Consider the following 23,454-nt stretch of genomic DNA (forward strand, 5'->3'; position numbering starts at 1 on the left):
TTTTTTTGAAAGATACATTCCTTCGATGAGATGCTCACAGCTTCGACTCTCCCCCATCTTTTCTGGTATGCCTGTATTCATAATGCCAGTCACTTCTCGCGAGATCGGCTCGGACCTGATAATTCTCTTCTGCGTCTTCGACGATTTGCATGTCCAGGTCGACGACCGCCATGCCTTCCGCACAACTTCCGAGTCTCGTCAGTGCTCCTGCGTATGGCACGCAGACCTGCGAAAGACCAGCGTAGCCTTTCCCTGGCGGACCGCCGGCATTGGCGAAGACGATTGCTAGAGAAGGAAATGTCAGCAAAGAGCCTTCGGAAGCGTGCTGTGGAATGCAAAAGTTATTGGCCAAAAGGCAAAATGTTGACAGTCGTCCTCAGCCCGATGACTTCAGGTCCGGCAATCGACATCTATTACACCATTGCAGAGTAGGCGTCGTAGTCTCATCGGCGTTAAGCTATTGCTGGCTGGCAAGCGCCTTAACAGAAACTCGACTCTTCGGCATACGAAAGCATAGGGGAAAATTGAAGGAAAAGGTAAGAGCCTGAAGCGAGTAAGGCAGGATGACGTTAGACTTGAGAGGAAACGAGATGTTTTCAACTCACCGCAAGTATTTTCAAAACACCTAGCCGTCAACATCGAATCCAAAAATAAAGCCTCCGAGCTCGGATTGATGGCTAGACCTGCCTTACTGCAGTCACTTAATGTCCAGAACGTGGGGATTATGATCATCTTCGCTCCCTTCGAAATCATTTCTCTGAAGGCTTCGGGGAAGGCCAGATCCCAGCATACCAGTATCCCGACTTTGCCAAGTGGTGTATCAAACACTGGGTGTTCGTCCATAGATGAGGAAGTCAAGTGTAGTCGCTCGATTGGACCCCAAAGATTCTTCTTGACATACTTTCCAGCGATATCACCAGTGTTGGTGATGAAGTATGCCACATTCAGCAACCGCTCATCCTCTCTGTTTTCGTTGTGCAGCTCAACAATTGTGCCGGGAACGATGCAGATATTGCACTCTTTGGCCAAGGAAATGTAGCCATCGAGATACTTCTTCCAGTGGTAGCAGGCTTCTTTGAACTTCTCGTCGTGGGGAATCCAATTGAGGAGATGGTATTCCGGAAGGACTGCTAATTCTGCGCCTTGCTTCGCGGCTGCTCGGATGAAGTCACAGGCCACTTTGAAGTTGCGATCCAGGGCCATTGGCTGGGCTACATCTTAGCAAATGCAGTAGGCTGGGGAAGAGACGAGAAGGATGACCTTAGGCCACATCTGTATCACGGCTACTCTGTATACGGGCGCCATGTTGTCTCTCCGCCCGTATGCTTCGTGTAGCCTGGCCCAATCAATTATCATTGCTTCATGAAAGTCGTGAATGAAGATGTTGTCGGCATGCAAGACCCCCGCCATCGCGAAGTTGACGAGAAATGAAGTCTTGGCGTCGTGGGGCTTTCCGAAAATCGTGCAGCGCGACAACATCCACCCCATCGCAAGCCTTTGACAACCGCAACGATGAGCGTACGACAGGCGCCGACATACCAACAAAGCGCGCCCGAGCGGCCGCTCGACGACGATTCCGATGTCGAGGAGGAGGCGCTCGCCAACGACTTCCGCGAACAGGCTGGATATGCAGACGACGACTATGGTCTTGAGCAGACCATTTCGATGGGAGTAGGCACACAGGACTTGCAGGCACAGTTGCAGGCAGCGGCGACACCTTTGGAATATGGCGCATCCGTGGAGCAGAAGATTCAGAGCTACGATAGCTACTGCAATCTTTTCCACTACATCCTGAATAGCGACGGCCCCGTGGACATCGAGCCACCATCGGTAGGCAGGAATCTGTCCACGGTGGAGGGAAAAGGCTAATGTGACAATTTAGTACTACTGGGCATGGGATGTCATCGACGAGTTCATCTACCAATTCAACGCATTCTGCGCGTACCGTCAACGCCTAGCTTTCCAGCAGAACCAGCCCAACGCGAGCGCAAACGAGGAGGAGCTATCCGTGCTGCGCGAGAACCCGAACACTTGGGGCTGCTACTCAGTCTTGAACGTTCTGTACTCGCTCATTCAGCGATCGCAAATCAGCGAACAGCTTGCGGCCAGGAAGCGAGGCGAAGACCCTGCTCCTTACGCAGGAGAATATGGCAGCCGGAGCTTGTACCAGATGCTGGGATACTTCTCCATCATCGGTCTGCTCAGAGTGCACTGCCTGTTGGGAGACTTCAGTCTCGCGCTCAAGACGCTCGACGTCATTGAGCTCAACAAGAAGGCCATGTTCGCTCGTGTTATGGCCGCCAACTTTACCACCTACTACTACATCGGCTTCTCCTACATGATGATGCACCGATATGCCGATGCCCTCCGCGCCTTCAACCACATCCTGATTTACGTCTCGAGAACGAAGAACTTCCAGAAGGGTGCACAGTACGACAGCATCAGCAAGAAGAACGACCAGATGTACGCACTCGTCGCCATCTGCGTTGCCTTCTACCCAACCAGACTTGACGACACGATCCACACCGCGTTGAGGGAGAAATACGGCGAGCAGCTTAGTCGCATGCAGCGTGGCGGTCCAGAGGCTCTCCCGATCTTTGAAGAGCTCTTCCGCAGCGCATGCCCCAAGTTCATCTCACCTACTCCGCCTGACTTCGACAACCCACATCTCAACCCAGATCCAGTTGAGCATCACCTCCAAATTTTCATGAACGAAGTCAAGAACAACATCTTCACTCCAACCGTCCGCAGCTATCTGAAGCTCTACACAACCATGGACTTGACCAAGCTCGCTGGGTTCCTTGAGGTTGACGCCGACACTCTCCGCAGCTGGCTCCTCGTCAACAAGCAGCGCAGCAGGCAAGTGCGCCATACCGAGGGTGGTCTTTTGGAAGGCGATATCGTCAATTCGAGCGATCTTGACTACGCGATGGAGGGTGACTTGATCCATGTTTCGGAAGCCAAGGTTGGCAGGAGATTAGTAGATTGGTACTTGAGGAACTTGGCCAGGACCTACTAGATAGAGAAGTCATGCGCAGCAGTCCGTTGCGCGGCGTTCAAGGAGCATGATGAAATGGGATGGCCGAATGATAGCAAAGGAATGCATAGCAAGGCGTCTGCTAGGAATGAACGAGAAATGCCATGCACTGGGCCGAGCTGAGTGGGCGACTATGGCCAAATGAAATGATATGCGATCAGACCCTACAATCCGTCTATTCTCGCACATTTCTTTGTGCATTTCGGCACTGCCGTTAATATTCAACTCGAGCTTGCAGGAGTCGTCGGAAAGTATCAGCCAGCTTGATCCTATGGTCGGCCATGACGTGCATAAATTATCGCTCATTCGGATCGCGATGCAGGGTGCGATCTTACACTTTGTGTTCACAATGGTGTCGCGCTGATTGATGTTCGCTCCCTATTCTCGCAGCTGCAAACTGATCACGACTGAGCGACGTTGACGTAGTAGACATTGCCTACCCATGCGGCGATGCGTCGGCTTGCGGAAACCATCGAGATCCTTTCGTTACCTGAGATTTGTGTGTGGAGGTGTAATGGCACATGTGAAACAGACGGCGTGAGAACATATGTGATAGGATGTGATGGCCTGAGGCGTGGCATTTTGCGGCTCTGCGTTCGGTTCGGTCTTGCTCCCGTCGGCTGACGGGTTGTTTTGCTCTTGGGAGGCCGATGGACGATGCAATTGTGTCATCGACACTCATCGATGTGGTTGTTGGTCTGCGTGACATCCATAGTCATCCCAAACAGGTTACGTGCTCTTCCTCGATCAGGTGGTGTCCGGCTCGAGGTCAGAGTAAGCATTCTTGACGCCTTGAATTGCTGTTGTGATGACGGCCTGTCCCTGAGGCAACCAGGTCGGAAAGCAGGCCAGACAAAAGCAACCCACTCCCCACTGACCCATTGCCGGTTACGCGCGAGAACGCGCCTCATGCAGTGGTCCACGCCACGCAGTTCGGCATCATCTCCAGGTCTCGGGTCACTACCGCGGCTCAATCTCCTCCTTGAGCTCCTTAACGGACATTGGTACTCTTCTTCCGCTCCACGTTTCCTTGTGCGCTAATGCAAATCCCTCGACGCTTCGAAGTGCGACTACAAGGAAACCAAGCTCCTCCCGATCAACATCGAACACTTCCCACCATTCGACTTCTGGCAGCTTAGTGCCTGTCTCCTTGGCGGCAAGGTAAATGGCTGCAGTGGCAAGTGCCGAAGGTTGGTGCGTGAGGTACAGCATTTGTGGACTCAGCAGCGCACTGTTGAGATGTGCGAATGTTCTCTTCGCAACAAGTGGTCCATTGCCAGATTGTAACACATCTAGTGTCTGCAAATAGTTGATACAGAGTGTATGCGGCAAGGCGACATGAGTCTGGAATCCAAGGGTACGAAGGATTAACGCTTCATATGCGTATAGTGCGGCTCTGCCGGTCTCATAATCACCTTCTGAAAGATGCCACGAGGAGGAAAGCTTGTCCTCGGTGTTCTGGGAGAGAATTGATCCAGGTTCCAAGCTCGAGAGATAGGCAAATGACGTGAGTACTTGTCTTGGAGTGACAGGGAAGGCTGAAGGCTTAGCGGTCAGGTAAAGCGACGCAGCTGCAACATCCTGCGAGATCGTTAGTCATATTCTGAGCTGACACATTCGGCAACTTGTGACGTTGGGGTCTGGTGTTGAGACGGACCATCGAGTCGCTTTCCAACAAACTGCCGCCTTCAGGTGCAATATAGAATCGTTGAAGCATGACAATCGCTTGCGCGACTATTTCTTGCGGTAGCCGAAGCAGAATGCCCGCGGCTTGCATCAGCCGGCTTGTTTCAAACTTGATAGCATCCTCGAGATCTTTTGGAAGGCCATCTAGCTGACTTGCGGACGTCTCTAGTTGAGCCGAGCTCACCAGCGGATTGAGCAGGTGTGATGGCTCAGATATGGGCGCCATTTCTATAGCGAGCGGCTAGTGGTCGAAGGGTAGTGCTCAGCCCGTATAGAAGTGTGGGATGTCACCACTTCGGTACAGTGCTACGCAGTGTCGTGGTAAAGCACCGCTAGAGTGCAAAATCACGCGCTCTCTGAAGTATTTTCCGTGGCAAGAAATGGTACCGGAGTTCCTCGCCGCCCTCGCCCGGCGCCGGTCCAGGCGTGCACGTGAACGTGAACGTGAACGTGAACGTAGCTCCAATAGGCCGGTCAGGCGTTTCTTTGCAGTAGGAGTTGAGGTCTGCTGCTGATTGGAGCAGAGTGTTGTTTCAAGGTTGCGGCGAACACGGAAGCGCCCTATACGCATCACCCCTGAATGGATGTGGAAAGAAAAGGGCCCACTTTTCTGCGGGCCGCGCTCGAGCCAAGATAATGTTCTTTGGACGTCACTCGTGAAACATCACCTGTTTCGACCTCTCAATGGCCCCGAGATCGTGCGTCTCCTCGAAATGAACCAGGACCTGCCCCACATCGCCTACGCGGAGAGTCCAGAGTCGAGAAGAAGCCTCTTGCGACCCTGCACTGGACCGCCGGCCTCTAGGAGCAGGCAGATGGCGTGTCTGAGAACGGTGATGGCGATGAGTGACGACTTAGCCTGCATCGGACTGCGTCTAGGAATCAATCGTCTAAGTCCAAGATGGGACCCAGCAGGCTATAAGAGGTATCTATCCTGAGTCTTTCTGCCATTTCTCATCGGCATTCTGATTGTGTGTTTTTCATTGCTCAGTCTGTACATTCGTTAAGCTCTGCGAGCGGTGCATTTTCTTTCTTACTGGTCTCGACGACCGTCTGCCGAAAGGCCATTGAGTGTCCGAATTGATTTATCAAGCCTCTTACACACAAGCTTTCACAATAAGCTATCCACCATGAAGTATCTTTCTTCCCTCGTAGCCGCGGCCGGCATGCTAGGCTTGGCCAATGCTGCCGTGCCAAAGGTCGAGCGTCGTCAGGCCGACTCTTCGACCTGCGCTTGCAGTCCTTCCAACACCACCCCAACGAACTATATCACCGCCACAATCACACAGACGGAGACGGAGACGATTACGCAAACCGCCACCGTTACGCAAACTGCCTTCCACAGCTCTGGGACCTTGGTCTCGCCCACTCAGACTCAGGGCGGCGGAAGCCCTCCAGGTTATGGAAGTGGTTCATTGAGTGGCGCAGCAACAAGCTCCGGCTCTACTTTCACTTTGCCTAGCTCAACTGGCGCCTACTCATACTCTGTCGTAACTGTCACTATCACCAACTTTGCTGGATCTACCTCCGTCCTCGAATCTTCTACTGTCGTTCCAGCCTCTTCAAGCATCGCAAGCCCGGTAACGACAGAGAGCACTGCTCCCTCGTATTCCCCGTCAGTCATTACGATCACGATTACGGGTCCGCAAGGGTCCGCGACCACCGTCAAGACTAGCACACAAATTCCTATCACAACCAGTGCACCGTACCCAATTCCAGGAAACTCTTCCGTCGTTCAGCCGGTCGGTTCTAGGACCGGGCTGCCTTTTCCATTATCCTCCAGCTCAGGCTATGCCGGAGGAACCACTGGCGTTTCTTCTTCACTGGCGTCGCCCGAATCGACATCAGCCCTCTTTAGCACCAGCGTTACGCAGATCACCACGACGTACGAGACGACTTGCCTTGCGGAATCGACCATTACCACGAGCGGCACTACCTTAACATCAACGTTGGATTATTCGACTACATCGACAGTAACGTCTACCATCCATTCCACCATCACTGTGACTAGAAGCTCCAGTAGTACCGAAATTTCACCAACAGAGACCAGTGCCTCTACGACCAGTAAACCAATCTCAATTCCAACGACTGCACCTCATTATCCAATTCCCGGCAATTCAACGATCCAGTCAATTGGATCTTCAGGAACAGGAATTCCCTTCCCATTGTCTCCCGGTTCAAGCCCGTCAATCTCCCTTGCCTCTGCACAATCGACTACCCTGCCAGGGCAGAGCACCAGCCTTCCAGTGCCGCCAGCTGGATATTCGTCAAATTCTTTGTCCAGCACTGAGTTAAGCCTGACATCCGTGTCTTCCATACCAAGCCTTTCAGGATACAGTGGATCTTCAAGCTCCACGGAAATCAGCCCTACCGATGTGACTTCGAGCTCGCTACCTCCTCTCTCAACGCCAAGCTCGACGAATCTTGGCCCAACTTCTTTGCCAGGCACCGCGTCTGGATCCGGCTCGACATCCCTAAGCTCATTAAGCTCGACTGAGGCTAGCCCTACCCAATCATCGTCATTCTCGTTTAGCTTCTCGCCACCAAATAGCACAACTTTTGGTCCTACTGAGGCCGGCCCTACCCAATCATCGTTATACTCATTTAGCTTCTCGCCACCAAACAGCACAACTTTTGGTCCTACTGCTACCGGCGGGTTCTCAACTGTTACCATATCCCCGGTGCCTTCGACCAGCAGTACCGAAGGATCGCCGGTAACGCTGTCAAGCAGCAGCAGTAGTAACACTGAGAGAATTCCAGGATATGGTGGTTCAACAACTCAAACATCTGCCATTCCATCCTCAACATTGGAATCACCCGTCGGCTCCACTATGAGTAGCCTGCCAGGCTACTCTAATAGTTCAAGTTCAAGCACATCTTTCTCGTATGTGCCATCATCTTCGTCCACTGAGGTATCTCCGACATCTGCCGAGACGACGAGCTCGATGTCTATCTCAGGATCTGGCCTCCCGAGTTCATCCCTAGCATCTCCAGAAACCACAGGACCCAGTCCACCCGGCTATCAGCAGCCATCATTAAGTAGCAGCTCAGTCGCGTCCCCAGAGACAACAGGACCCAGTCCGCCTGGCTATCAGCAGCCATCAATAAGCACCAGCTCCGTCGCGTCCCCCGAGACTACTGGCCCTAGCCCCAGTGGGTCTGCTGAGACGACGAGCTCGTCATCCATCCCAGGATCCGCCCCTCCGAGCTCATCCCTGGCATCTCCAGAGACCACAGGGCCCAGTCCACCTGGCTATCAGCAGCCATCACCAAGCAGCAGCTCACTCGCATCCCCCGAGACTACCGGCCCTAGCCCCAGTGGCTCTGGAAGTTCGTTTTCGTCAATCAGCACGACCGTAAGCGTTTCACCTACAGGAACAGCCACCTCGATCCCAGGATACAGCGGCACCGCTGTATCTCCAGTGCAAACTGAATCACCGAACGCTCCAGGATACGCTATCCAGCCTCCGGCTCCATCCTGTACCTTTGCGCCAGAGTTCGGCAGTGCTCTTGCAGGTCTAGCTGGATCTCTGCCAAAGGGCTCGCTGGACAAAGTCATCCCGAAAGCTCAAGTCGACAGCGTTGTCGCGGGCCTCTTTAGCAAGCTGAACGGAGCTCTTGGTAGCAGTGCTAAGCTTACCGGTGCTCTTCCAAAAGCTTTGCCAACGAGCTACGAGACCGCTGCTGGTGAGACCAAGCCTCTCAACTTTGAGGGAGGAATGACACTAGGCAACATCGTGGACTGGTGTGGATACCTGACAACCAAAGCCTACGCTGACGCCGGAGGTCTGGTGAGCGGTGCCGCCTCAGCAAGTGCCAGCGGCAACATCTCCGGCTACGTATCCTTCAGCATCAGCGGCAACGTCGGTGCCAGCATCGGTGCAGACGCTTCCTTCGGTCTCGGCGGCTCCATCGGCAAGAGAACTCATGCTCGCGCTCTGCGAGTCTAGACATCAGGCATGCAGACATTATTTCCGGCCAGCAGGTAAAGGATTGGGACTTCGCTGGCCGTGGTTCACTCCTTTTACCTTCTGCACACACACACACACACACACACACACATACACACACACACACACACACACACACACACACACACACGCACAACAGAATGTGGGGAAGTTTTTCACCTGGGCGTGAAAGGACAGGATGTTTTGGTGTTTTTGGCTCATCAGTGTTGGGTACAATTCACCATTTTGTATAACTTATTGATGATAGAATGAAAATAGAAATCTCATGAGGTTTACGGCTCAATGTGGTGTCTCTATTTTCAGTTTCATTTTTGTGGCCGAGGGGGTTGGAAGGTTAACTTCCATTGCCATGGTAATGCAAAGGCTGACGTTCTGCACGACCCACTGCATTGTCGTGCAGCATGCCGGTCTATAGCCAGCATAATCTGCTCTATCAAGACCGCGTGAGACTTGAGAAACTGTCGCCACGGCGGTCCTAAAGCCTGGAATGAAATGCACGGCTGTATCTTCTTAACCTGCGACAATTCGCCCTTCTTTTGAGCGAGAGCATCACGTACTGAGCCACTATTCATCCCGTGAGACCGGTATCCGCCTGAAAATTCACCATGGCACTGGAAAATGCGGGCGTGCTGTTAGAACGCTTGCCCTATCATATCATCCAGCCTGCTAATCTGTTTCCTAAGCATGCTCGTGTATTCGATCGAGCCACGCAAGGCTGTAAGAAACATGCTTCCAAATCTGCCGGTGAGACCGCTGAAGTCGTTGCGTAGCTTCAGGCAAAGTAAAATTCTTCGTCTCAAGCACATCTCTGTTGTGGCCAAAGTAGAAGCCCAATCGAGGCCTCTCAACGAAGTCCTCAAACCCAAGTCGAAGTTCGACGACGTAAAGGATATCCATCAGGATCAACACCTTCGTCATTGAATCCCGATCTCTCCCTGCCGCGAATCCCTGCCAAGTCTCTCTCATCGTCCTCATAAGGTCTCCTCGAGCGACTTCTACCGGCAATGAACGGCTCTTGACCGTCAGCCACATCGTGGTAGGCTGGCGGAGATGGAGATGTCTCGAAAAAGGGTAGTCTTGATCCGGAAGTTATGTGTCGATGCCAGGATGGTCTCCATGCGACTGCAGGCCACTCTCCGCCGGCGAGGATCCAGGATACGATGACGAAAAAGGTAGTCAGAGGGATGGCGACGACCCAGAACAGCCACTGGTTAGAGTTCAGGTCGCGAATGTCTTTGGTATTCATGCCCTTGGGACATCGAATCAGCGCATGTGTTTCAACTGTGCATTTAGGACTTACAAAGACGCTGGAAACGAACGACAGTGGGAGGAAGATAACAGTTACAATCTATGAGCGTCAGTCGGGTCATGACGAATGGGTAACTTCTTGGTTGGCTTGCCGTGAAGACATAGATCGCAGTCTCTCGCGACTCCTTTGCTGCACCGGTCTCTTGCTGCATCTCACGCTGCAGTCGGAGTGCTCGCAGTCGAATTTCTGACATGGCGGTCAACATGGCTTCCTGGCGGGCGATGGTCTTATCTGCCAGTTTCACTCGCGGATCCACTCCGTACAGCTGAGGAGCATCGTTACTGCCCCCAAGACCACTTGTCGACTCGGCTCCACGAAAGATAGAGTCTTGCAGTTTCATCACATCTTTCAGGTACAATGTCTCCTCGTCAAAATAGCGAAGCTTCTTCTTCAGAGACTGGTCGGTTGGATTTCTTGTCGCATCCGCCACCTGCACGAAGTGGTGTTAGCAAGGGTTGACTGACTTGAAATGTATATTTGTACAATCCGCACGCGCGCCTTTCCTGTGACATGCCCCACGAGTTTCTCCTACTCATGCGATGCGGAGATGGGCGCCTTCTCGGGCGGCCATAATAGTCGTCGTTGTGATCAACCCAGTAGTCGTCTGACGGGTTCCTGGTGCGTGCCCGTCTCTCGAAATAGCTGGCGAGCCTGGTAGGTGATCTTCTCCGCCTGAATGGAGACCTTCTGCGTCTCGGACTTTGCTGCCTTCCCGCATTCGCTGCAATTGCAGTGCTTCGACGGGCATATCGATCATCTACGGGGGCTACGGTGGGCTCATCACTCCAACTTTCAGCGGTCGAGAATGAAGAAGTATGTCGCCGCGGGGAGGACGGAAGGCGTGCCCGTCGATCAGGACTAGGACCCCCTCGACGCCGAGATACAGGAATCTCGTAGGTTCTATTCGGCTCAATGGCGACAGACTCCGTTTCTGCGCGTGTGGGAGAGGTTCTCGACAATGTCTCTGAAGCGGCATCTGAGGTGGAGAGGGCTATGCTTGCCCCAGCTGTTGCATGATTACCAGTTCTTTCCGATGAGACTGGCGCGAACTTGACATGTCTCGACCGCTGTGAGGAGTCTGATGCAGATTCGTGCTCCGGCTCATGGACAAGGTCAACATTCTCCAGAAAGGTGTGTCGATGTCGATCAGGGGTTGTGTTGTCCTCCATCTAAATCGGAAGGCGGCACTGCAAGATGTCCTGTGCTGGAGATTGATGTTTATCTCAGGATTTTGATGCAAAAGAACATTGCCGCAAGGCAGAAGAAGCCGATACAGCGCTCACGGCCGTGTCACCGTTATTTTTCAGCCCCATCTCCATCTCAGCTGTATGCAGTGCTAATGCAGCCAGTCTCCCGTAAACGTGGACCGTGCACACATAGCACATTCGCGACGCAATTGAACCGGAAGGATGCAAAAGCTGACCGGGAAGGGCTGGCAGTGGCATTACGAAAGCCCCACTCATGTGAATGACAGCCATGAATGACAACACCATGTTGATGGTTGAATCGTGAAGTTTAGCCGAAAAGTTGCCGCCACCGTTTCTCCCTTGTCCCTTCACCGACCTCTCTTATTACTTCGACATGAGCAATAATGCAATCGTAAGTTGGCTTTTCAAAAATGTGTCTGCTGACAAGGCTCGCTTTTGAGCCGGATTCGGGCGGCAGAGGAGGAAGAAGCAGCCGGCGTTAGACATTGGGCATTGGCTCGGAGAATTCATCGACATGGCTCGTAATGAGTGTCGTGACTGCTTACCTACTGCACGACGGTAGAGAGGGGTAATTACGCCTCACCGCAGAAAGTCACATGCAAAGCGGAAAGGCCAAATTAGGAACTACCGCCTCCGCCGCTGCATTTATTCATCCATCTTCCCGACCTCGAATGCATTATTACACCCTGGACTCTGCAAATTCGACTTCATCCAAGATGGGCATGGCCACTTTGGTCGAGGAACTGTCACCTTGTGAGCTTGCGACACTCCATGGACCAACATCCAAGCTGCCGGCCACAGTAGGGGCTCCAGACAATTCACATCCCGACGACAATGTGGAAGCATCAAGCACAACGACAAGTGTGCAGCCGCTGGTCACCAAACCTCGCTTTGTAGCCATCTTCCTCGCCTTCTTCATCCAAGGCGTGAACGATTCCGTCACCGGGGCACTTCTCCCTTACATTCAAGCAAACTATCAGATCCAGTATGCCATAGCTTCTCTGGTCTTCGTTGGAAATGCAGTTGGCTTTATTGCAGCTGTGCCATTCATCCAGCTGCTGGACCGCACCTTGGGCCGCGTCAAGACCTTGATCCTGGCTGTGTGCTGCAACATCGTCGCTTACTCCATAATAATTGCTCAGCCGCCTTTTGCAGTCGTTGCAACCTGCTTTGGAATACTGGGTGAGATTGCAATCACTTGTTCGTACTGCTCAAGGCTGACGACTGGCTAGGCTTTGGCTTCTCAACCATCCTAGCTTTGGACAACTCCCTCGTTGCCAACTCCCCGAATGGCACAGTGCTTTTGGGCATCACGCAGGGCGGCTATGGCATCGGAGGCAGCGTAGCTCCACTCATGGGTACCGCCATGGCTTCCCATGGTGTGAGATGGTCTTTCTTCTACTTCATTTCTTTGGGCTTGTCCATCACCAATGCTGCACTCTTTGCATGGTCGTTCCACAATTTCGTTCCAACGCTACGCAGCACGAACTTACCATCCGGAACTGTTTCGAGGCCAAAATCGCGATCGCCAGTATTGCAAGCCATGCGAGATCGATCGGTCTTGTTTGGATCCGTCTTTGTATTTGCGTATCAGGGAGCAGAGGTGACGATATCTGGATGGGTTGTCTCTTTCCTCATCGACTACAGACATGGAGATCCGGCAAAAGTTGGATACGTGTCTGCCGGCTTCTGGGCAGGAATCACAGTCGGCCGCTTCCTGTTATGTCCACTGATCGAGAAGCTGGGAGATCGAAGGTGTATCTTCGGCCTCATCATTGTGTGGGCCGGCTTTCATTTAATAGTCTGGTTCGCACACGATATCATTGGTGATGCTGTGGCTGTGGCAATCATAGGAGGTCTGTGCCGGCTACATGGTACTCGAGCTCGACTGACAAGGAACAACAGTGTTGTCTGGACCAATAGCACCAATGGCAACAGGCGTATTATCCAAGCTACTCGACCCTTCGATACAAGTCACTGGAGTCGGAATGGCATGGTAAGCAACTAATCACTGTTGGTGAGAGAATATTGTTTGTCTGACATTGTCTCGCAGGAGCATTGGAAGTGGTGGAGCTGCTGTCGCTCCATTCTTGACGGGACTTCTCGCTCAGGTCTATGGCGCTGTCGTCCTCAACCCAACCTGCATCGTTCTCTGTGCTGTCATGAATATTGCATGGTTGGCACTCCCTGGGCGTACCTGGAAGAAAGAATGAGCTGCACTGAACTTCAAATTCGCAGCTCGAAAGGAGCCGCTGAATTTCGGCCTCGAGCGCTGTCTTCGCATCCACCCTCCCGCGCCTTTCGAAGAAACACGACAACCAACACATTGAGAGCTCACAGCAGAACATAGCCCAGCACAATAGACAATCCGTCATTGAGTAGCGTGGGTTGCTCTAGCATTCGCGCCGCACTAAAAGATCTTGGCCATGATCTTATCTTTGTAACCCATCGGCACATCTTCTCGCAGGTGACGATAATGTTCGGTCAGGATCTCGAAGAATTCCAAGTCACTCGCGAGATCGATATCCTTTGCTCTCCGGATCTCGGTTCGCGTGATAATCTTCCAGCCTATACCAATAAGAGCAGCAAGGCCAATCTACGGGATAAAAGACCAGAATTTGGAAATCGCGAATTTCAACTATAAACTTACAATGCCATAATTGAAGATAAACGTCGAAATGGCCCATTTGCCCTTCAAGAACACTGCATAGCCTTGCAGCCAGAGGAACAGAAAGGCCCACCCAAACGCCCAGTAGCCTGCGAAAGGCATCCAGCGGAATTTGAAGACAAGGAACTTGTCTCGATCGATGGACTGTGCTTTCATGGCTGCGTTGAAACGGATCCAAGTAAGACCCATGACTGTCCAATTGAACATTGTGGCCGCGGTGCAGAAACTTGGCAAGATGATTAGCTGAATGAAGCGTGGTGTGCATGAAGTCGATTCTTGAATTGACTTACTTCATCAGCCAATTCAAAACTTTCGCGCTGCCTGATCCTAGAGACAGGTATGCCAGCAAGCATAGCGTGATGACGGCGATCACGGCCAAGTAAGGAGTTCCTCTGAGGAAATTGTCAGTGCCAGGCCTCGAATGCAGACACAGATCAGATCAGCGTGCCTTTTGTTGACGCGACGTAGGATTTTGGGAGCATGGCCTTCGAGGGCAAGAGCGTGGAGGCTGCGCGATGCGTTGAAAGTGTAAGCGTTGCCAGCGGAGGTGATGGACGTTAGGAGGTCAGTCGTTGAGACAAACGAAGTCATTCCATCCCGCGGCCACACCCAGCGCGGGATCGACCATTCGACCTGCCAAGCGAATGGAAGATCCATCCAGCGGGAACATGGCTACAATCTCAGCTTCTGCAGGCTATAAAGTATCCGTAGACCCGCGGTACAGGTCAGGATAGCCGAGCGAAGCCGGAGGCGAGCAGTGGATAACAATCTAGTCTTGTACTATTATTAAGCTAATTCACTTATCGTTGCAAGCTATTGGTACCCTCTATGCAACTTAGGCTGCGTCGGTATGCGCAAGTCGAATACAGGATAAAAATGGTGAGCTGAAAGGTCAGCGAAGCGACCTTAAGCATATAAGTGAAGGCCCCGGACTGAGCGCAGTTACAATTATACTCAGTTTACGTAAGCCATTGGTACCCTCTGCGTAACGCATGCTGAATAGGCTTGTTATCGCAAGCCATTGGCACCCTTTGGAATCGCAAGCTATTAGTACCCTCTGCGCGATGTATGCTAAATAGGCTTGTCAGTTAGCCTTATATTAGCTGTATATACGCCATGAGCGATCGCGACTATAAAGTAGAACCTGAGGCAGAGGTTATATGTTTTCGCCTTGTTTCGACCAATGAGAGGCTACGCTAGATTTGTATTAGGTCCGCTCTGAATGCTAAAGCCCCTATTATACTATAGAACACTGCACCTTCCGAGACACACACATTCACCTGCTACGTTATGCTAAGTCCGTCTGATTGTAACTGCGCTCAGTCCCCTCGAAATCGACTTCCGCAATAACTCGTCGCAAGCTCCTCGTATTGCTACAGCCGATTTCTTCGGGGCCTTCACTTAATAAGCGCGTACGTGTGTTGTATGTGCGTGTCGAAGGTTGCTATTGTTACAACAATAGTTGTTGGTGACGTAAAGGTTGCTAGGGCCTAAGGTTGCAGTTACGTGTAGGGGACATCTTTTCTACCAATGAGAGGCCTAGAATGCTTTTGTATAGGCGCATATTTAGACTCAACCCCTACGCTAGCAGACAGCAACACGCCTTCCACGCAGTAGAAGGCTACCTACCTACACCTTGAACCTGCCAAGACTGATTGTTATCCGCCGCTCGCCTACTGTTTTGGCTTCGCTCGGATCAGCAATGGATCCCGGTCGAAATCAGGGCGACTCGAAATGCTCACGACCATGCGATATCGATAGAACTACAGTCATCCAGAACAAGAAAGCGAAGAGCAGGCAGACTGGGCCGGATGGCACACCAGCGGCAATCGCAACGAACAGCGCTTTGTCGATCATCAGTAGGAGTTGAATCGACCGCGTCAAAGCGACTCACGCGCCGATGGATCCTGCAATGGAAGCCCATTGGATTTGTCTTGGATTAAGACGACGATGATTCACGGGGGACTTTAGGAGCGCCTCTCGATCGGTTTCCTGCCGTTGCCGTCTTGCGAGCCATCCGAACGGCTCGTGGTCTTGAAAAGCTATCGGTAAGTCGTGCAGCGCCTGATGCATTTCGCAGCCACACCTACGTCGATTGCCGTGCCATTCTCCAATGATGTCTCGTGGATCACCTCGACATGTTTCTTCTCTTCGTCATCGACATGTTTCTCAGGACCCGCTGATCTTACTTGTTATTGAGTTGATTTAGGCATGGCGAAACCCGGCAGTTCGTTATCTCGCACCGCTTGCTGGGAAGGTCCAAGCATGAGAGTTCAGGCACGGGTGTGGTTCTCCGGACCGGTTGGTTGGGTGGTTGCATCGTGCACTGCGTCACGACTCTCACTCACGAGCTCTCAGGCCGGTATCTCAGTTCGCATGGTCTTTGCCTATCGATTCCCAATTGCTGGAGAGTGTGAGCCGCGATGGCGAGGAGTCGTCGCCGTGTGATTTCTGCGCTGAACACGTGATGGTTTTTTTTTTAATTTACATTCAAATCGAACGCTCCATCTTCTATTTCTATCCAAACGTTGAAGCAATTCCTGAAATTCTGCATCCTGCAAACGCCTCACACTCATGCAGATCATTCATTCGTAGATGCCCCAGGATGGCAGTTCATCCAGTAGTTGCCCATACTGACTACATGGACACGCCAATGCAAATGTCTCTTGTCATGCAAACGTCTCTTTCCATGCAAACGTCTCTTCCCATCCATGCAAACATCAAAGCAATTTCTCAACTCCTGCACTGTGTAACCGCATTACACGCATGCTGATAATCGTTCGCGTATGCCCCAGGATGGCAGTTCATCCAAGAGTCGTTCCTTCTGTCGCAAGGAATGCAATCTCTTTTCAGAGCAGCGTAGATGATGTATCGAACCGACCCGTCCTGCAAGTGCACAATAATCTGATCATCATCCTTGTAGTTCAGCGTTTTGAGGATAGCAACAATAGATGCAGGGACACTGGCTGGTATAGGGACGGGATCTTTGACTATATTGCAACAACGTCGTTAGTCTACGCCTTCCGAAGTAGTGGAATGTCTCGGTGTTGGTGACCTACCAGGAGAATAAGTCTGAGCAATTGGATTGCTGAAGACGAACAATGGCAAGGCCAGGAAAGCCGCGATCTGGATTGAACGCATCGTCGTATGTAAATAAATCGTAGGCGGTGTGATAGAAGTCTTAATCCCGGATGGTTGATTGCTGTACACTCTACATTTTTCGAGTAGGCGGCGAAGATAAGGACTTATAAAGTAGTTCGAAGTGACAAAATAAAACAAGAGCTGGGGCGAGGGGTGACGTCAGTTCCGCAAAAACGTCTGTGCCAACCTATATAAAGCAGATTGGACTAACCAGGTCGCTCAAATCTTATTCAGCACAGGGGAAACTTCTATTTATGATCCTGGGATAGGCGCGGACCCTTCTCTCTGCCCTTTATTATTAAACAGACCCCTAATATAACATTCCCAGGAAGTTGACTCATTAGCGTTAGACAAGCGAGGCGAGCTTGCGAGCGATGTATGTACAGTAAGTACTCGGAGTAGCGAGGTACGGGCGACAGCGACGATGTGCGATGCCCGAGCGCGTGAAGCACTGCCCCTACAAAAGATGGTATCTTTCTTTTCCTCGACGAACGAGCCTAAGGCGAGAGTGTTATGCAGATCGTACGGAGATTCATTTATTAGTATTACTAACAAGAAAATGATAGAGAGCTGGGGCTCGGGCGGGTAGCTAAGGCTCGGTTCAAAGGCCAGGGCCCTTCTCTATAATATTACTCTCGTGGTTGAAATTACACCCTCTTGCACAGTTTCGGGGCACGCCTTTTTAGCTTTTCGAGCCTGTCTTGCGCCTGGGTAGTAGGTACCAGAATTGTGGTGTGTTCCGTCGGTTCTTGACGGAGGGTGTAGCCAAAGATACGCAAATGTGATATCCTTGCCGTGGACCTCGCCTGGTTCTTGGCCGAAAGCCTTGATCGTAACGCTACAACCTCCAATACGATCTGCATCAACACCAGGTTCTCCCACAATGAGGGACCAGATATTTTTGTTTTGCATAGATAGAGCCTGCTCCAACTATTATCCTGGTCATGCCTTCTCCACTCGTTACTATTAATGCCTATGAGCCGCTTGATACGATCCTCGATATCGTCGCACGAGACGGGGGTGTGATCGTTGCAAACTTGCTGTCAAAGGAACTATTCGCGGATGACTCGAGGTAGTTCTAGACGTAGTTCTATACTCGAGCCTCGGCGTCCTTCCTCTGCCAAGACTCGGGAGGCATCGGGCAGCATCTCACCCTCCAAACACTTCGTAATAACAGCGATGATGGGCGAAGCTGCGCCAACGGAGAGCGTGCCATATCTGTCGGACCGGGTGAAAGACAATCTCAAGCCGAATCAACTCGCGGAAGTACGAGCTTGGTGTTATGACAAGCAATATGACGCGGTCACAAATCCAGATGGAGTCGTTGCACTGGCTATCGCTGAGAACAAGCTGATGCGAGATGAAATCGCGAGACATGTCAATGAGCACTTCAACATCGATCCATGGCACTTGACTTATGGAGAAGGGCCTGCGGGGACTGCCGCTCTGCGTGGACATATCGCATCCGATGTGAACGAGGTCTTCCATCCATCAGCACCAATCCACGCGAATCACATATGCGTGTGCAATGGGGCCGGCTCAGCCGTGAGCAATTTCTGCTTCTGCGTTGGCGAGCCGGGCGACGGCATTCTTCTCAGCAAGCCGCTCTACACCGGCTTCTTCGGCGACATCGAACATGGCTCGAAGTTCAAGCTGGTCCAAGTAGCAACGGAAGGCGTTGATCCGCTCAGTGCCGACGCTGTCCGCCTCTATGAGAAGACTCTTCACGACGCCGAAGCATCCGGCACGAAGATCCGAGCAATTCTCCTTGCAAATCCTCACAACCCACTTGGACGGCCATACAGCAAGGAAGCACTGGCTGCCTTCTGCCGATTCTGCGACAAATATAACATCCATCTCCTATCCGATGAAGTCTATGCCCAATCCTGGTTCCCCAGTAAAGACTTCCCTGAACCGGAGCCTTTTGTTAGTATCCTCAGTCTTGAGCTGAAAAAGTACATCAATCCAGCATTGGTCCATGTGATTTATGCGATGAGCAAGGACTTGTGTGCAAACGGCATTCGTGTGGGTTGCCTCATTTCTCCTTTCAATGACGGGCTTCTGTCGGCATTCAAGTCGATCTCGCGCTTTACCAGAGCTAGTCAGCTTGCCGAGCAAGTGTGGCTCGGTCTTTTCGAAGATCGACCTTTCCTGGACTGGTACTTTCCTGAGATGAGACGCCGACTGGCAGATGCCTATGCGTATACAACAGGAAGACTTGAGGAGGAGAGGATCCCATATATTCCTGCTTCTACTGGTGTGTGCGTTTGGATTGATCTTAGTGAATACTTGGATCACAATACTCAAGCTTCGGAGCTGACTTTAGCCTGGAGGCTTGCAAAAGCCGGCGTGTGGATTGCGATGGGCGCAACGTTTGGATCGGAAAGGCATGGTAACTATCGTATTACCTTTGCAACACCGCGCGCCGATCTTGAGCTGGGGCTTGATCGGCTATTCAGAATACTGGGCGACGTACGCGGAGAACGAAAGCTATTGAACGAACATGCATAGCCAGGTACCGACCGAAAACATAGGATTATTGTTGCTCTGCACTACGGTCCTGAGATTGGCCCTCACATTCTCTCTGCAGGGGCTTCTGCTAGATACGTCGTTGTCGGGGCTTCCTGGACCTCATTAGTGGCCTTCAACTCTGCTGGCGGGGACATTGGAGATGTCCAGCCTTGTTTGTCATATGGAGCAGGACCTGGATACTGGCCGGTCAGGTTTGCCTGCTGTGACTGTGCCTCCACGTACGCCTGTTTCTGTCTCTCCAATGTCCATCCCAGCCAGGCCACAGACGCGAGAGCTATCAACAATGGTACACCCAATCCGACACCAACCCCGATTGCCACTGTGCTCTTAATGTAATTTGAAGGTATGACTGTCTGAACAGTTCCATTGGCGCTTGCGATTGGTGTGTCGCCATCTCCATCAAGTGCGGCAACAGTCGTCGTTATATTCAGCAGGGAGGAAGCGTTAAGAGGTCCGAGGAATAGCGAGGTCGTGCGGTCGACCGAGAAGTTGAATCCAGAAGTATTATCGCAGCAGTCTTTCGTTCGCTTGTCGCCACGAAAGCCACAGCACATCGATCCACGCGTCTTGTGAGGGATATAGCACGCGGTCACGACTGCATAATTCCCGCCATAATCTATTGCCCTTGTCAGCAGGGCGAGTCGCGACCGTCAGAACTTCCAATTCCGTACTTACAGTCACTACATATCTTCTGCAGACCGCAATACTCGCTCGACCAGTTTTTGTCCGTACAGGCTCCCGTGTAAAAGTAGCCTCCAACACTGCTCAGACAAAGTCCGTTCGTCATACACGTATCCACATTCGGCCACGATGTGCTGTAGCAACACGAACCTGGCGAGTTTTCGTCAACGCCAGGACATGGTTGCTGGTCCACATCGGCGGTGCCATCGGAAAGAAAGCAATGGATTGCAGTGACTGTTTTCAAGATGGCGAGAATGGCGACCGGCACTCGTTTTCTAGCCATGACTGCCATTCGGGAGGAAGCAGGATTTCGAGGGCGGAAGACATTGTTGTGGTATGGGCTGGGCTGGGCTGGGCTGAGCCTTCAGCTGGTGTGTGGGACAAGGACCATCTTTTCTGCTCTGGCGTGCAGCTTGAGCTACAGGAAACGGTCACACGCCAAGAGGTAATGATAGGTTCAAGATGCTTTTCTTTCAGCCTTGCGTCTCCACATGACGGCTTTGGCTCGACTGAAGTCCCCTCAAAGAACTTGGCACAGTGGTGACTGTACTGCAATAGTGAGAAAAATCGAAGGCATTTCATATCTCATAGCCATGAACAGAGGTCTCGCCTCGCATCGACGATAACACGCAGAACAACAGATATACATCATTCAACCTTCCCGTTCAAAGGAGCATACTGACCTTTCATGCAATGTTGCGCCAAAGCCTCTGTAGCACTTTGGCACATCTCTGCTATACATTCCTGGTGTATCGCTTTCTGGTCGTGTCTCACACAATCAATGTGTAGTCTCTAAAATACCGTACACCTGGACATGAATGAAAGCACTTTGTCTTTGGCCTCGCCATGTCGGCATGACTAAGCCTTTCTATGCGCAACCCGTCCCAGGAACAACTTAGCCTGCCTTTAATAGTGCATCCTTTCGCTCGATCTCGTGCGTGCATGAAAGAAAATATCACATGAAATGTCAAGAGACGAGAGACGGCGACGGCGGCGACGGCGACAAGTTGGCCCGTGGCTTGGCGTTCATTCGCGATGACCGTTGCATTTGGACTCGGACATAAACACCATCCGGCCGCAAGTGCTTGTATAGGCCCGCCTGCTGGGTTCACTGTGTGGCTCGCTCTTTTGCATATCTACTTCTTAGAGTTCGGGGTTCGGCTGGTTTTCTCCTTGCTATGAGCTTCGCTCGTTCTGCTTTCGCGATTCAAAAGCCTTGCTATATTGCTCAATTTCGACATCGACAGCTTGTGAGCATCAACAGCATTGGACTCACCACCAACAGGTTCGCTTCTAATACAATGGCGACTGTAGCCATATCTCATCCAGCTACGCCAGCACCGACACCGGAAGATGCAAGCTTGAAGAGACATCACAGACAGAATGAGAAGGGGTTTGTCAATCCTTGGGACTCATTTCAGGAGCGAGGCTTTTGGCGGATTATGAAATGGGTATGGTTGGGCAAGCTACTGGGAGAACGGCGTGACCCGGACACAACCCCTCCAACTGTTCCAGTCCACAAGCCAGTCTTCTTACCCAGCAGGAAGACAGACCAGCTGCGTGCGACCTGGTTGGGCCACGCTTGTTTCTACCTCGAATTTCCAGGAGGTCTACGAGTTCTCCTCGATCCAGTCTTCACGCAACGATGCTCGCCATTCACCTTCGCAGGCCCTGCCCGATATACCGAAATGCCCTGCGAGATCGAAGATCTTCCCTACATCGACGCAGTCGTGATATCTCACAACCATTACGATCATCTCTCACATCCGACGCTTGTCAAGGTTGCCGAGAAGCACAAGAGCGCACACTTCTTTGTACCACTAGGAAATAAACCTTGGTTCGATGATCAAGGCTTCAAGAACGTCACAGAGCTGGATTGGTGGGAAGAGAGGGAGCTCAAGATCACTCCTGCTGCAGGTAGTGAGTCGAATGAAGAAATCTCAGCAGTGATATCGTGCTTGCCATGCCAGCACACATCGGCAAGGACACCCTTCGACAAGAATCACACTCTCTGGGCTTCATGGTCTGTTGCGTCGGGAAGCAAGAAGATATGGTTCGGAGGTGACACGGGATACCGTTCAGTAGACAAGCAACCCGGGAATGAGTTTGACTACGACGAGAAGTACGAGTATCCACACTGTCCAGCTTTCAAGCAAATCGGACAACTGAGGGGCCCCTTCGATCTTGGACTCATACCGATTGGTGCCTACGATCCACGTTGGCTCATGTCGCCTGTTCACGCAAACCCGTACGATTCCGTAAATATCTTCGCTGATACCAAGTGCCAACGTGCCTTGGGCATACACTGGGGAACTTGGGTGTTGACCGAGGAGGAAGTGCTTGAGCCTCCACGAATGCTGAAGCAGGCACTTCGGTGGAAAGGCATTGCAGAGGATGGCGTCTTTGAAGTCTGCGATATTGGCGAGTCGCGAGAATATTGAGCGATGCAGACAGACTATGCCACTCTTCGGAATCCTGAAGACTCACAGCCTGGCTCGCTTAGAGCTCGCTCAGCTGGGGCTCCTCGAACGCACGTGAACGCGGTTTAGGCTTTACGCTAGTAGTAGCTCCTGCAGGCGCGCCTATTTGCTTCAGCCGCATGATCTTGGCATAGTTGTATAGTTGTGGCACAGCTGCAGCGCAAGAAGTGCTTTTCACCAAGTGCTTATACAGCGTAAACTGCAAACAAAGCCTCAACCATCACTTGAGGCTTCTGACGAACCATTGCAGACAACGACCATGCCTCCAACTCATGTCCAAAACCAAGCGCTCCTCGAGCTTGCTGCGAAAGTGTGTTTTCTTTGATGACAAATGAATAACACTTGCTAACGCAGCATGGAAACAGGTTGGCAAGTCGTTGAAGCATATCAACGTCAGTGGCCAACCGCAGCTCGCTGTGAAGCTGGCTGTAATACAACTAGCGTTTGAGCGATGGATGAAGTGCATTTCGAAAATCGAGGACAGCGATCCCCGCGACTCGATATCATCACAAGATACAAAGGAGATTCAGGAATTGCTTGAGAATATCGTGAGCTCGATCGAGGATGCTGGCGCAGAAGGCGACTTCGATGAGGTCACCATGGACGAGCCCGAGTCTGCTGCGAGCAACGCTACGCAGGTTCAAGAGCTGACCCTCGCTCGACGTCGCCTACGACAGCGGATACATGCCGCATATAACAACGCCGATGTAAACGAGGCCACGACCTCGACATTCTCTCTGG

At 51.9% G+C, this 23,454-nt stretch overlaps 10 protein-coding genes across 10 annotated transcripts; 5 read left to right on the forward strand and 5 right to left on the reverse strand.

Annotated features, from left to right (window-relative positions):
• Positions 1-34: 34 nt before the first annotated feature.
• Positions 35-1,305, reverse strand: MYCFIDRAFT_46090 (uncharacterized protein; the record flags this gene model as incomplete). Its single annotated transcript, XM_007921788.1, has 3 exons — positions 35-285; positions 606-1,206; positions 1,261-1,305. The coding sequence occupies 3 exons, from the start codon at positions 1,303-1,305 to the stop codon at positions 35-37; spliced, it is 897 nt and encodes a 298-aa protein (XP_007919979.1).
• A 207-nt stretch (positions 1,306-1,512) lies between these two features.
• MYCFIDRAFT_61061 (uncharacterized protein) lies at positions 1,513-3,019 on the forward strand (the record flags this gene model as incomplete). Its single annotated transcript, XM_007922035.1, has 2 exons — positions 1,513-1,830; positions 1,883-3,019. 2 exons carry the CDS (start codon positions 1,513-1,515, stop codon positions 3,017-3,019), a joined length of 1,455 nt encoding a protein of 484 aa, XP_007920226.1.
• Positions 3,020-3,591: 572 nt separating this feature from the next.
• Positions 3,592-4,993, reverse strand: MYCFIDRAFT_54218 (uncharacterized protein). Its single transcript, XM_007921894.1, has 2 exons — positions 4,695-4,993; positions 3,592-4,618 (listed from the first exon to the last, which is right to left on the reverse strand). The coding sequence occupies exons 1-2, from the start codon at positions 4,947-4,949 to the stop codon at positions 3,998-4,000; spliced, it is 876 nt and encodes a 291-aa protein (XP_007920085.1). The 5' UTR covers positions 4,950-4,993; the 3' UTR covers positions 3,592-3,997.
• Positions 4,994-5,853: 860 nt separating this feature from the next.
• Positions 5,854-8,673, forward strand: MYCFIDRAFT_84991 (uncharacterized protein; the record flags this gene model as incomplete). The annotated part of the gene is made up of 2 exons (XM_007922397.1): positions 5,854-6,608; positions 7,878-8,673. The coding sequence occupies 2 exons, from the start codon at positions 5,854-5,856 to the stop codon at positions 8,671-8,673; spliced, it is 1,551 nt and encodes a 516-aa protein (XP_007920588.1).
• A 293-nt stretch (positions 8,674-8,966) lies between these two features.
• Positions 8,967-11,697, reverse strand: MYCFIDRAFT_170148 (uncharacterized protein; the record flags this gene model as incomplete). The annotated part of the gene is made up of 12 exons (XM_007923348.1): positions 8,967-8,987; positions 9,034-9,169; positions 9,193-9,258; positions 9,299-9,340; positions 9,404-9,686; positions 9,715-9,975; positions 10,001-10,433; positions 10,468-11,042; positions 11,069-11,225; positions 11,287-11,435; positions 11,463-11,545; positions 11,585-11,697. 12 exons carry the CDS (start codon positions 11,695-11,697, stop codon positions 8,967-8,969), a joined length of 2,319 nt encoding a protein of 772 aa, XP_007921539.1.
• A 236-nt stretch (positions 11,698-11,933) lies between these two features.
• On the forward strand, positions 11,934-13,424 carry MYCFIDRAFT_46136 (uncharacterized protein; the record flags this gene model as incomplete). Its single annotated transcript, XM_007921791.1, has 4 exons — positions 11,934-12,393; positions 12,444-13,067; positions 13,117-13,207; positions 13,265-13,424. 4 exons carry the CDS (start codon positions 11,934-11,936, stop codon positions 13,422-13,424), a joined length of 1,335 nt encoding a protein of 444 aa, XP_007919982.1.
• Positions 13,425-16,360: 2,936 nt separating this feature from the next.
• On the reverse strand, positions 16,361-17,060 carry MYCFIDRAFT_201584 (uncharacterized protein). The gene is made up of 2 exons (XM_007923349.1): positions 16,939-17,060; positions 16,361-16,869 (listed from the first exon to the last, which is right to left on the reverse strand). Exons 1-2 carry the CDS (start codon positions 17,018-17,020, stop codon positions 16,613-16,615), a joined length of 339 nt encoding a protein of 112 aa, XP_007921540.1. The 5' UTR covers positions 17,021-17,060; the 3' UTR covers positions 16,361-16,612.
• A 1,313-nt stretch (positions 17,061-18,373) lies between these two features.
• On the forward strand, positions 18,374-19,531 carry MYCFIDRAFT_185197 (uncharacterized protein; the record flags this gene model as incomplete). The annotated part of the gene is made up of 1 exon (XM_007923350.1): positions 18,374-19,531. One exon carries the CDS (start codon positions 18,374-18,376, stop codon positions 19,529-19,531), a length of 1,158 nt encoding a protein of 385 aa, XP_007921541.1.
• A 568-nt stretch (positions 19,532-20,099) lies between these two features.
• On the reverse strand, positions 20,100-20,820 carry MYCFIDRAFT_201585 (uncharacterized protein). Its single transcript, XM_007923351.1, has one exon. It carries the CDS (start codon positions 20,523-20,525, stop codon positions 20,181-20,183), a length of 345 nt encoding a protein of 114 aa, XP_007921542.1. The 5' UTR covers positions 20,526-20,820; the 3' UTR covers positions 20,100-20,180.
• A 714-nt stretch (positions 20,821-21,534) lies between these two features.
• Positions 21,535-22,674, forward strand: MYCFIDRAFT_46081 (uncharacterized protein; the record flags this gene model as incomplete). Its single annotated transcript, XM_007921786.1, has 1 exon — positions 21,535-22,674. One exon carries the CDS (start codon positions 21,535-21,537, stop codon positions 22,672-22,674), a length of 1,140 nt encoding a protein of 379 aa, XP_007919977.1.
• Positions 22,675-23,454: the final 780 nt, after the last annotated feature.

This window comes from Pseudocercospora fijiensis (assembly GCF_000340215.1).
Source record: "Pseudocercospora fijiensis CIRAD86 unplaced genomic scaffold MYCFIscaffold_1, whole genome shotgun sequence".
Taxonomy (NCBI): Eukaryota; Fungi; Ascomycota; class Dothideomycetes; order Mycosphaerellales; family Mycosphaerellaceae; genus Pseudocercospora; species Pseudocercospora fijiensis.

What these genes read in the sequence shown, in the direction of transcription:
- MYCFIDRAFT_201584 (XM_007923349.1), bottom strand. Translation starts at nt 17,020, where the DNA reads ATGCGTTCAATCCAGATCGCGGCTTTCCTGGCCTTGCCATTGTTCGTC. An exon ending in TGCTCAGACTTATTCTCCTG is followed by an intron (nt 16,870 to 16,938) that starts GTAGGTCACCAA and finishes GTTGCAATATAG; the next exon opens with TCAAAGATCCCGTCCCTATA.
- MYCFIDRAFT_54218 (XM_007921894.1), bottom strand. Translation starts at nt 4,949, where the DNA reads ATGGCGCCCATATCTGAGCCATCACACCTGCTCAATCCGCTGGTGAGC. An exon ending in TGTTGGAAAGCGACTCGATG is followed by an intron (nt 4,619 to 4,694) that starts GTCCGTCTCAAC and finishes ACGATCTCGCAG; the next exon opens with GATGTTGCAGCTGCGTCGCT.
- MYCFIDRAFT_201585 (XM_007923351.1), bottom strand. Translation starts at nt 20,525, where the DNA reads ATGGCAGTCATGGCTAGAAAACGAGTGCCGGTCGCCATTCTCGCCATC.